Below are 10,896 nucleotides of genomic sequence, written 5' to 3'. Positions count from 1 at the left end.
GATCTGAGCATGGCAACTACTAATTTGCAATGGTGTAGCATCCAGATTTCAAAAGAAAGATAACCATGTTAACAGAATACTGCAAATCTTTCAACGGTACCTGACTTGGATCACTGTTATCGTTAACATACACACAAGAACGATCTGATCAGGAAGTAGCAATATTCATCATTGGTTCAATGATGAGGTTGCTACATCACCTTCAGAACCACCACAACATCACAGGCTAACAACTGAAGTAATGAAGAGAAATACAGTTTCTGTCACGAAAGGTATAATGATTGAAACAAGACGAGCTCATTAAGTTACAAGAGAAGCAGAAAACCTCTATCAGCAACAATTGCTACATTCTGCTAAAGAGTTTGGTTGCAGTGGTACAGCTTACAAATTATAAGCAATCCATTCACGCCATCTGCGCTCTGCTAATCCTTTCATGTCATTTCCAGAACTTTTAATTGCACAAGTGGCTTTCTGTAAGGCTTTGGCAGTGTGTCAATTCACAGCAGATAGGCTTTGTTGTCAAATGGTTACATGAATAAAGGTCTAGTCAAAAGTGAAACGAACTCTAGCACTAAAATGAAAAGGGGGAAGGACAAGGAAGCTGACTAGGGCCCAAAATTTCGTCCACATCAGAACATTGGGGCCTCATTCACCTCCACTTGTCTCTCAACTCCTTTTTCTCGGACCAAATCCAAGTAACAATAATGGCACCAACCAGGACTGCAATTGTGATTAGAAGCAGCGCATAGCTGAATTCATCGGTGAGGGAATCATAGGTTCTTGACGGAGCAAGCTGGGTGTAGAATAGATCAACGCCATATGTGAAAACAAGAGTAGTGGACTCCAACTTTGCAGGAATAGAAACAATTCCTCGCAGGGCCTCCACTTGATGAGAGTGCGTCACAAAGGACTGAAGGGGAAACAATGAGAAAAATGTGAATCACCCATTAGCAGAAGCTAAATTAAAAAAACGAAAATAAAATGAATGTTGTCTCATGAATATTACTGGTATCAGCAAGTCACCACACAAATCAAACTAAAAGTTGTTTATTATTCCATTTTATACCTTTCATAGACGTCTAACTATTAGTTGTGAATTTGGTACAGCAAAGGTTCATTACTTAGTTTCCTTATGTGTGTTTAAGGTATTTGTAGGTAGTTCAGAAATTATTTCATTGATGATGGTCTGTGTCATCCCTATTGAAAGGGGCACAGCCTTGTATCCATCAAACAAATCAAACTAAAAGTTGTTTATTATTCCATTTTATACCTTTCATAGACGTCTAACTATTAGTTGAATTTGACATAGCAAGGGTTCATTACTTTCCCTTCGGTGTATTTGAGGTATTTGTATGGAGTTCAGAAATTATTTCATTGACGATGGTCTGTGTCATCCCAATTGAAAGGGGCAGCCTTGTATCTCTCACAAGTCACACAAACAATTACTATATCCTATCTAGAAATATCTCATCCCAACCTTTTTCTTGCTCTCTCCTCCCAATGTCCAAATCTTCAAGATGTGCTTCAAGCTTTTATGGATAACACTACTAATGCTAGATATCTGAGTAGTAGTTAGAAAAAAATGCAAGGAGAAGTTATGGAACTTTCCAGAACCAATATGTTTCTAATTTTACTAAAAGCCAGATCCATCATCCATCACCAAAGAATGCACAAACAACTTGAATGTTCTGTTGAAGCTAGTGGAGTCAGATTTGCAACTTGCATCATAGTTCCTTGAGTGTTAAAAACATATGCCGCCATTTTAATCATATCAACAATAATGAAAAGAATCCAAATGTAAAAATATCCACAATTAAATATGGTACAAGGAAGATGTATGGATCATCAAGGCCAAAACAAATACCTGGGGTATTATAGGCAAAGAATCTGTTAATGGTATAATGCCCTCTTCTTTTTCTTGTTGTGTCGGATTCACTGAACGGCGTGGATCAAGATAGCGCTTATCAAGCGCCAAAACCTGCCATATGTTTGAGAAGAATGTCAATCTAGCATTATTTACCCATATAAATGACAATTAACTCTCCACATTAATTAATTAATTAATCTAAAAACAGTGCAACCCATTTATATCCAATATAATGTTGACCAAACAAATAGGCCCCACTAATTTTAAATGGCTTGACCCATGATGCATAGGTCTCCTTACAGTTTAAATCTATGGTCAACTGGTACTAAGCTTGACCAGACAAGTGGAGCTATGTTGGAACCAATCCTGATTCCCATGTCAATGCTACCTCCATGTATGAATGGTACTTAGTACATAATCACCAAGCAAGGACTTAACAGCAAAATATTCATTTCACTAATGCATACGTATTAGCTCAGATAGGTTGATCTAATCCAGCTAAGCAGCAGCAGTATGGGAGAAGGCTCCACCTTACAGAACTGGGAAGCATAAATTCTATTCCAGTGCCACTGAATGAGCACTTGAGGTCGAGCTGTATATAGACATGTTAAAATGCTGATTGAATTTCTATGGAGCAGTAGACTAGGAAACTCCTATGCATTTCAAGCCTGTAATCTAACAATAGATAAGTTTTGTTGAGTTAGATATAATAAAACAATTTTCAAACAAAATTGAACCTGCTTGCATTGGTAACTCGAATGCTCATAGTTTATCATAAAAAATGCTATCAGTTTACCTTACACATTTTTTTAAAAAAAGAAAGGCAACACGGAATAGTGACTAATAAGCAAATAAAAATAGAAATAGTAGCACATATTATACTGCTCTATTGTACACTGGAAAAGTAAGAAATAGAGACAACAGACCTGGTCACCAATAGTACCAATCAGAAGCTGCTTGGAAGTGATCCCCTTAGCCGTTTGTGTAACTGCCATTGCTTTTACTGAATGGGTGAAAAAGAATGACTGAGATTTTACTGCCACCTCAGGGCGCGCATAAGATGTAATTGGTGCTGAAAGATTATGCTTTCCAAGTACGAGCTTCATGACATCTTTATTATCCTGCATCAAATACTTAGTGCACTTAATATTACTACCACCATCATAACAAAAAACAAAAAATAAGTGTACATAATTAAGACAGCATAAGTCATACCGCCCTAGATTGATCATATATCTCAATCACCGCCATTTCAAATCTGTGAGCTCGCAGATTAAAATAATGATAGACAACCCAGTTCTCGCTCAAAACCTAGAAGCATCATTAATCATGTTAAGCAGAGAACCTTTTACAATCAGAAGTGATGAAATGCGCAAAACCATTCTGGATTCATAGCTTTGAGATAAATTTATTCCGAACCAACATATTACTAGCATATGATTGTGCGTGTTTCAAAACTCCAGTATGCCATGCAAGCAAGTTTGGTATGCATATATTATGGGCTAAATGGGACATCACAGGAAACAGGGACTGGAAGTGCAAGTGGCAAAAGACTAGAAGGTACAGATCAATGTTTTTGAGGCGTCGCCTAGTCGTCGCCTAGGTGTCGCCTAGGCGACAAGGCGTGGTCGATGGCCTGGGCGTCGGGGTCGCCATGACCTCAGCGTGTATGGCGTCCGCCTCATAGGATTAGGCGTCGCCTAGGCACGAATGGCGTCGGGCGGACACCTACAACCGCGTCGTGCACGCCAGATGCCGGTCGTTGAGGAAGGGCGCCAAAAGGAGCGCGGCCCTGCGGGAAATGGACCGCGCGCCCACGGGAAAAGGAAGAGGCGCGGGAAATCGACCGCGCGTGCGCCCAGGTAGCCTCTTCGCGTGGAAATCGACCGCGCGAGTCATTCACCGCGAGTGCGGGCGAGGGGAGAGGAAGAGAGAAGGCGGTGGACGGACCTCGACCTCTGCTGGGCTGCTACTCTGCTCGTGTCCACCGGCCGGCCGCCCCTACTGCGGAGCTGGCCTGCATCTCCGCTTGGCCGTCCGCCCCTGCCGTGGAGCCGCTCGCACATCGTTGCTGCGGGCGAGGGGAGAGGAAGAGAGAAGGTGGCGGATGGACCTCGACCTCCGTTGGGCTGCTACTCTGCTCGTGTCCACTGGCCGGCCGCCCCTGCCGCGGAGTCGGCCTGCATCTCCGCTTGGCCGTCCGCTCTGCCTCCTTGTGCTCTGCTCTGCATCTGCCGTCCGCTCTGCTTGGCCGTCCGCTCTGCCTCCTCGTGCTCTGCTCTGCCGTCCGCTCTGCAACTCCGCTTGGCCCAGGTAGTCTGAATATTGTATACTATCTGCTCTGCCTCCTTGTTGCATACTCTCTGCTATGCTATGCTATGCTCTGTCTGCTCTGAATATGGCGTGTGCTCTGCTTTCCCAAACATAAGGCTCAAGAATTGGCAACAAACGAGGTATGTATGTGCTTCACTAGTATATAAAATTCTAGCTTACAACGCCTTACAATGTGTGTATGGTGTCGCCTAGGCGCCCGCCACAAACGCCTAGGCGTTGTGAAGGGGGTCGGGCGCGGCGCCTCAAAAACATTGGTACAGATATACTTACTGCATGTACAGGGCCTTGAGCACCATGATGAATCACACGATGGAGTATGCGTCCAGTGACTGCATCAATAAGATATGCAACAAGTGAAGCTTCTTCAGGTAGCGCAGATCCAATATCACCAGCAGCTTTAGGAGACAAAGTAGCAACAAAAACTAAATTCTTTGACAAGTACTTGTACATCACATCATGATCACCAATTATCTTAGCTTGGGTATGAACAACCTTCAAATAAGAAAATGAGACAAATCAAATATTATTTTGTAGTTAGTTTTAAGTTACAAGATATTCCATGAATAAAGTAGATAATGAACAGACCTCATTCATCTTTCGCGTTTCAGAGATAGCAATCCTTTCAGAATCAGAAGGAAAGATGATTGACCATAACTCCTTTGTACTGAAGCAGTATTCATCACCCAAATTGAGACCACATGACTTCTGTAATGAATACCCTTTAATAACATTTGCCTGAATATCTACAGAGTAGAAATACAGGTTTGACATTTCATGAAGAAATACATTGAGGGCGTCTGGAGATTTCGGATATAAATGAGCATTGGAATTGGAATCAACAATCAGATGAAGTCGCTGCTCTGATGAATCCTTCAGTGTCAAGGGGATAATTTGGACAACAGAATGGTCAAGTTTCATTGAGTTCAGTTCTTCTCCAGAATATGAATCAAGAATAGAGAATACACCAGGAGTTGAAGATTCTGCTCCAGATTTGCCAACAAGAAGTACAGATGGGTTTTCACGCATCACAATGTTATGCGGTACCTGCCATTGGTATATCCTTAATGCAGAAGGCGTTCCACCAAATCTGGAGGCACGAAGAGATGGCAGCAAGTTTGACCAGATAACGCGTCCATCTCCAGTGTGCAGAGCCATCACTTTGCCAGCCTTTGTCAATACAACAAGGAGTTTGCGAAATCCATTATGGTCTCTTGTCATCTTATTTTTCTCAGAGCTTTTTAGTCTCAATGCTTGGATTGCAGCAACTTCATCAGCATTAGCAAGCATTAGAGTTCCTTTGAGTTTCAGCATGTGTCCCTATGTAAGAATCACGAGTATCATAAGCTAATTCTGAGAAGAACATCCAATAAAATGGTGGGGCACATGCAAGAAAACATGAATGAATACCATTGTATCACCTCAAGATAACAATAAAAAATCTTAGATCGACACTGACCAATTTCTTAGCACATTCTAACACATTAGTTACAAGTAACTTGTGCACCAAACATAAAAGCAAGCCATTAAATTGTAGAGAATTTGAGAAAGATCTTAAATTCACCATAATGTTGGAGCCTTCAGATTCTCTAATAAAATTTCCAAAATAACATGTATCTGAAGCACTTCCGAATAATGTATACTAAATAAATAGCAGTTTCTGTGGGTTACCTTAAGCCACTCAAAGAGATTGTGTTCCACATCGGCAACTGATACACCATCCTTCTCAACAGGCAATTCTGATGTTGTTACATCAACAATTGAAGCCAGCCCATCCTCTCTGCTCCAAACAACCTCACCTTGTTGAATTAACAAGAGTGAATGATCCTCCATTACAACCAAAGCTCGAAAACCATGAGATTTGTCAGTTCGAATATAACTATTCAAGAAGACCTTCTCAACAGTGCCCCTATTTTGGTCTATATTAACCTTTTCTCTAATAATTTCACTGCTTAGATCACTTGTAAATTTTACAATAAACTCAATTTCGGAACCCAAATGTTGCACAACGGCAAAAGCTTCGCCTTTTTCTGTGATTGTCAGGGAATCACTCACTGCAGCTGGCTGGTCAAATCTCTGAATTACTTCCAATCCATCAGTACCTTTGAGCTTTAGGAGGGAAATAGAAGATGATGTTTGCAAAGATATGACGCCATTGGACAAAGATTGAAGCTTGAATGATCCTGATAAGTCTTGAACAAGATCTGAAACAAGCACCTTGTTGTAGCTAATTCTCTCACCCTTGAATTCAATAAGTAACAGGCTTGATCTGGCCTTATCTAATGCTACCAACACATTATCATAACCAAGGACTGTTTCACCACACAATCCACCAGGGAGTGACTCTTGGATATCCTTTAGTATCTCTCCAGTTTTAGCACTCAAGTGATACAAAGCTAGCTTCGAGGAACCAGAAAGTCCTAAAGCATATACAACATCATTTTCAGGTGATTGTAGAATCCTCTTAATTTCCAAGCTGCAAGGTTGTAGAGTTAGATTCGAATAATATTCCCAATGCCCTGAACAAGACAACAGAGCAGAATAATACATACCCATCAATAGAAAACTCCTTTTCCCATGAAATTGCCCCATCAATGCTTGATACAGCATAAATCCATCGTCCAGCTGAAACTAAAACCAAGTTGTCCTTGGCCACTTTATTGTTTGACTGCAAAGAATTAAGGCCCATCAGGCCATCACTCAAGAAAAGTAATAGGAAACATCAATTGCATTATCAACATATGATTTCTTAGAAAATAGAAAATGCACTGTGCGCACAGACCATAACATGCAACTGTGGATTTGATGCTGCGGAAGTTCGAAGGTTAGTTTCCCAGATCATCTGTCCATCTGGAAGATTCCATGCCCTTAATATAGTTCCTCCCGAAGAAAGAGTTAGAACATCTGAGAGAAGACATGCCAAAAATTAGATTGTCATAAACATATTATACAGAAAAATAAAAAATGAAAATCAACAAAATGGTGCCGCTATCTCCCATTTCATAATCAGTGTTGTTAGTTAGTTACAGAATCACGTCATGTTGATGACATAATGGTTCATACCAACAGTAGAGTAATCAGCCAGTACCCAATATGTTGGATGAACTATCTCCCATAAGCAAATCTTAAAAATCATAACCCCTTTCATAATCAGTGTTGTTAGTTAGTAACAGAATCGTGTATATGTTGATGACATATTGGTTGTTCATACCAACAGTTAAGTAATCAGCCAGCACCAATAGTGGATGAATAGAGTTCTCGTTTTCATTACTCCATATCAATCATGTTTATATGTACTCCCTCCGTCCACAAAAGAATGCAATTCTCGTTTTTCGAGTCAAATAGTTTGAACTTTGATTAAATTTATATAAAAAAAGTACTAATATTCATGATACAAATAAGTACCATTAGATTAGTTATAGAATATATTTTCATAATAAATTTATTTAGAGACATAAATGCTAATACTATTTACTATAAAATTGGTCAAACTTAAGTTAGTTTGACTGGCACATATCTCATAATTGCATTCTTTTGTGGATCTAGTACCATAAATAAATGTTATTCTCACATACCAAAAAAGAAAGGAATAGAATAACCTTGAACCACTAAGGTCTAAATTGTAGCTATTGCTTCGTAAGTTAATAATAACCAAGGTGCATGGATACTAGAGTGATATCCTGTACAGACCAAACTTGCAAGTGTCTCTCACATATCTCGTTTGGGTAATTCATACCGAGACCACAAATTTACCATTTCATGTTTCCTATCACTATGCAACTAACATTGTTGCATGCTTATACTAGTGATATCTCATTTCATTCTGTAGTACCAAGGTTTAAAATTAATTTCAGGAGAAACTGGCAGTAATCAGTCAGCCCTGTGAGGTCTTAATCCAGGATCATACTGAAATGTTTACCAAAGTCTAATAAGAAACGATTTCATACACACCGAAAGACTAAGCCTTTTACCTTAAGAAATACAATTTTTCTATAGTTGCACAACGACTCATTTTTTTCTCGAACTAAACCAGTCATTTTTTTAGATTTGAGTTTTGAAAGCGTGCTAACATGTGGCTACGCATGAAATGGATTTTCAGGATGTTACCCAGAAGGAGTTTGCATGTTCTCCAATGCTAGTTATTTATTAATGTTGAAATGTTTAGCAGTTTAGGTAGTACCAGTCCTAACTCTGCCCCCCTCATCGAGTTTTCATTTCCCAAGAAATCCTGGTTCTCGAATCATTGGCCTTACTTCCAGGTAAGAAATGGGTACAAAAAACTATAGTTTCAAAAGCAGAAAAACTAGTTATTTGGAGGATAAAGTTAGCAAGACTGGATGACAAGCAAACAAGAAATCCCATGAGTGGAAGAAACATAATAGAATGAAATAAACAGATAGCTGTAATAGAGCAATTTTCTCAAGGGCAAATCTCCAAGGGAAACAAAGATTTGACTCACATTTTCCATGTGATAGACTAAGCTGATCCAAGGGATCGTTCTTGTCAATGACATGTCGCCAGACTGCACCACAAGAAATCCACAGATATTAGGGAACAAGTGTGAGCAAAATATACGAAACTGCACTTTTGATTTGCTAATCTGTGAATATGAAGGCTCACATATATCGCCAGAACGTAGATCAAGAGATGAGATAACATTTTCCTCTGTCAAGACCACAACACGCCTCCTTCCACTCTTCTGGCTGTGGTAAACTGCTTGCTTTACTTTGCCAATGTACTTCTGATGCCTGTGAAGAACATCAACATATTAAAATGGTGCTGTTGGATTACTCCAAAAGACTGCATGTAGGTAGCTACAAATCAAATGATGTTAAGAGGTGCAGCAGCTAGCAATAACTGATTGTTTGATTCCATATCAAAATAGTGAACTCTACAGCAGTTTACCAAAGAATGATTTTCTTATATATATAGAACTAAGACAACACCGCAGGATACATCATGAAACAAACATAGGCTTCTCAATGGGTTAGCACAGCCTGTGAACAATTGAAGAGAAGTAGATGTCAAGGCCCCCCATAAACCTGATTAAGAGAGAGGAGGAATCATGGACACTGAAGCAATTCAGCAAATCTGATAATGACATCTTGTGATGTATGCTCGGACATCAGGTGGATAATAACAGGATAACTACTGTATGAAGAGGGACAGGATGGCACAGGCTAAATACTAGAGGCTTTAAGGAGTTTGAGGACTCGAGGAAGGATGAGGGAGACCATGAACTGAGAAGAACATTTAGGGAAAAGGACAAATTCATTCTTCCGGTAATTATTAAGAAACTTTATCTCTAAAGTAAGAAACTTAAAAAAACTCGACCTGCGGGGGGTAAGACAGCCCTGGGTATTGCATTAAGAAGAAGACCTTCTCACTAAATATACTTAGAAGAAAATATACAAAAGTAATACAGTAACTAAAGGTTAAGCTCAAGTCCTAATTTAATCTTAATATGCAATGCAGTAACCAAGAATTAACTGCCTGCATACATAGGTGAACCATGTTGCGATACTCAGACTGGACCAATCAGAAGCTAGATTTGCCAAAACGGACTTCACAATGAATACATGGATGCAGTTCACTAATATCCATGGTACGAAACCTAACCTTCCATGTAAACCATGCACCAGGGAACATCAAGCATCCAAAAAAACGCAGACCTCATCCACAAAACGCAAACCAACTCAGGTTCTGACAGACTGCGCTTTATTAGAATGATGAAGCCCATGCCCATCCATGAATCTAGCCCAAGAACAAATTCTCTGTATACTCGCTTAGCTAGAAAACAGACAATTTCGAGCTAGGATGCAATCACTGTATAATCGCTAAATAGCTAAAAAAAACTTCTCTACTAGCCCAACAGGACTAATCCGCAACACAAACCGCTACTACTACAGAATTCAGTTGTAAGCTCGTAAAACCACACCCTGATTCGCCGAAACCTAGCAAATCCGTACTGACACCGCGCAAAGCTCCTCACAACACAATCCTACCGTGATCTGAACTAGGAGCTCGAAGTTCCGTTACGTCGCGCCGGCCTAAGCTAAGGGCGGATCGGATCTAGGCGAGCGAGTGGACGTACCAGTCCGCGAGGCCGACTTGGTCCTCGTAGATGGCTGTGGCGAGGGTGGCGAGGGAGGCGAAGACCAGTAGCCCGGCGAGGAGGACAAGCAGGGAGCGGCGCGGTGGCGCCGCCATCGTGGCGGAGAAGCGGGGCTCGGAGTCGAGCCCGATCTGACGGCGGCGGATACTGTTTGAGGTTGGGGCGAGTCACCGAGGAGTTTGGGATTTGGGACTTGAAGTTATGCTGGGCAGTGCCGAAGCGGGCCCACGTGATGGCTTCGGGGACTGTTTGGTTGAAGACCGGAGGACTTGCCTGAAAAAAAAAGTATTGGCTGAGAGTTGTCTAGAAAGTTGATGAATTTTTACTTGATCAGGCAAGTCTGAAGAAGATCTGTTTGGTTGGAGACCTGTGTCTGAGAATGCTAATAGAGACATGCATAAAATTAAAATATTTTTAATATCTATTATGTAAGATTACATATATCTTTATAGTTTGATTATGATCGTTACATTTTGTCCCACATGTTACGATAAAGTATTTACAAGAAAATAATTAAGTTCTGCTCGTGATTAATAGATTCTATTATAGCCATCAAGTAGTAATCACCAAGATATTTTGCAGT

The 10,896-nt window shown here is 40.5% G+C and overlaps 1 protein-coding gene across 1 annotated transcript; it reads right to left on the bottom strand.

Moving 5' to 3' along the window:
* Positions 1-239: 239 nt before the first annotated feature.
* On the bottom strand, positions 240-10,508 carry LOC136519121 (uncharacterized). Its single transcript, XM_066512774.1, has 12 exons — positions 10,293-10,508; positions 8,819-8,946; positions 8,658-8,720; positions 6,981-7,102; positions 6,751-6,866; positions 5,870-6,674; positions 4,787-5,518; positions 4,472-4,693; positions 3,083-3,178; positions 2,794-2,988; positions 1,865-1,978; positions 240-910 (listed from the first exon to the last, which is right to left on the bottom strand). The coding sequence occupies exons 1-12, from the start codon at positions 10,406-10,408 to the stop codon at positions 650-652; spliced, it is 2,970 nt and encodes a 989-aa protein (XP_066368871.1). The 5' UTR covers positions 10,409-10,508; the 3' UTR covers positions 240-649.
* Positions 10,509-10,896: the final 388 nt, after the last annotated feature.

Source organism: Miscanthus floridulus, chromosome 17 (assembly GCF_019320115.1).
Source record: "Miscanthus floridulus cultivar M001 chromosome 17, ASM1932011v1, whole genome shotgun sequence".
NCBI classification, from domain to species: Eukaryota; Viridiplantae; Streptophyta; class Magnoliopsida; order Poales; family Poaceae; genus Miscanthus; species Miscanthus floridulus.
Note: the sequence above shows the minus strand (reverse complement) of the source record. Positions and strands in the feature narration are given on the sequence as shown.

Coding starts and splice junctions, on each gene's coding strand:
- LOC136519121 (XM_066512774.1), bottom strand. CDS start 10,408: ATGGCGGCGCCACCGCGCCGCTCCCTGCTTGTCCTCCTCGCCGGGCTA. Junction 5,519..5,869: donor ATCTCTTTGAGTGGCTTAAG/GTAACCCACAGA, acceptor ATTCTTACATAG/GGACACATGCTGAAACTCAA. Junction 4,694..4,786: donor AAACGCGAAAGATGAATGAG/GTCTGTTCATTA, acceptor TCTTATTTGAAG/GTTGTTCATACCCAAGCTAA.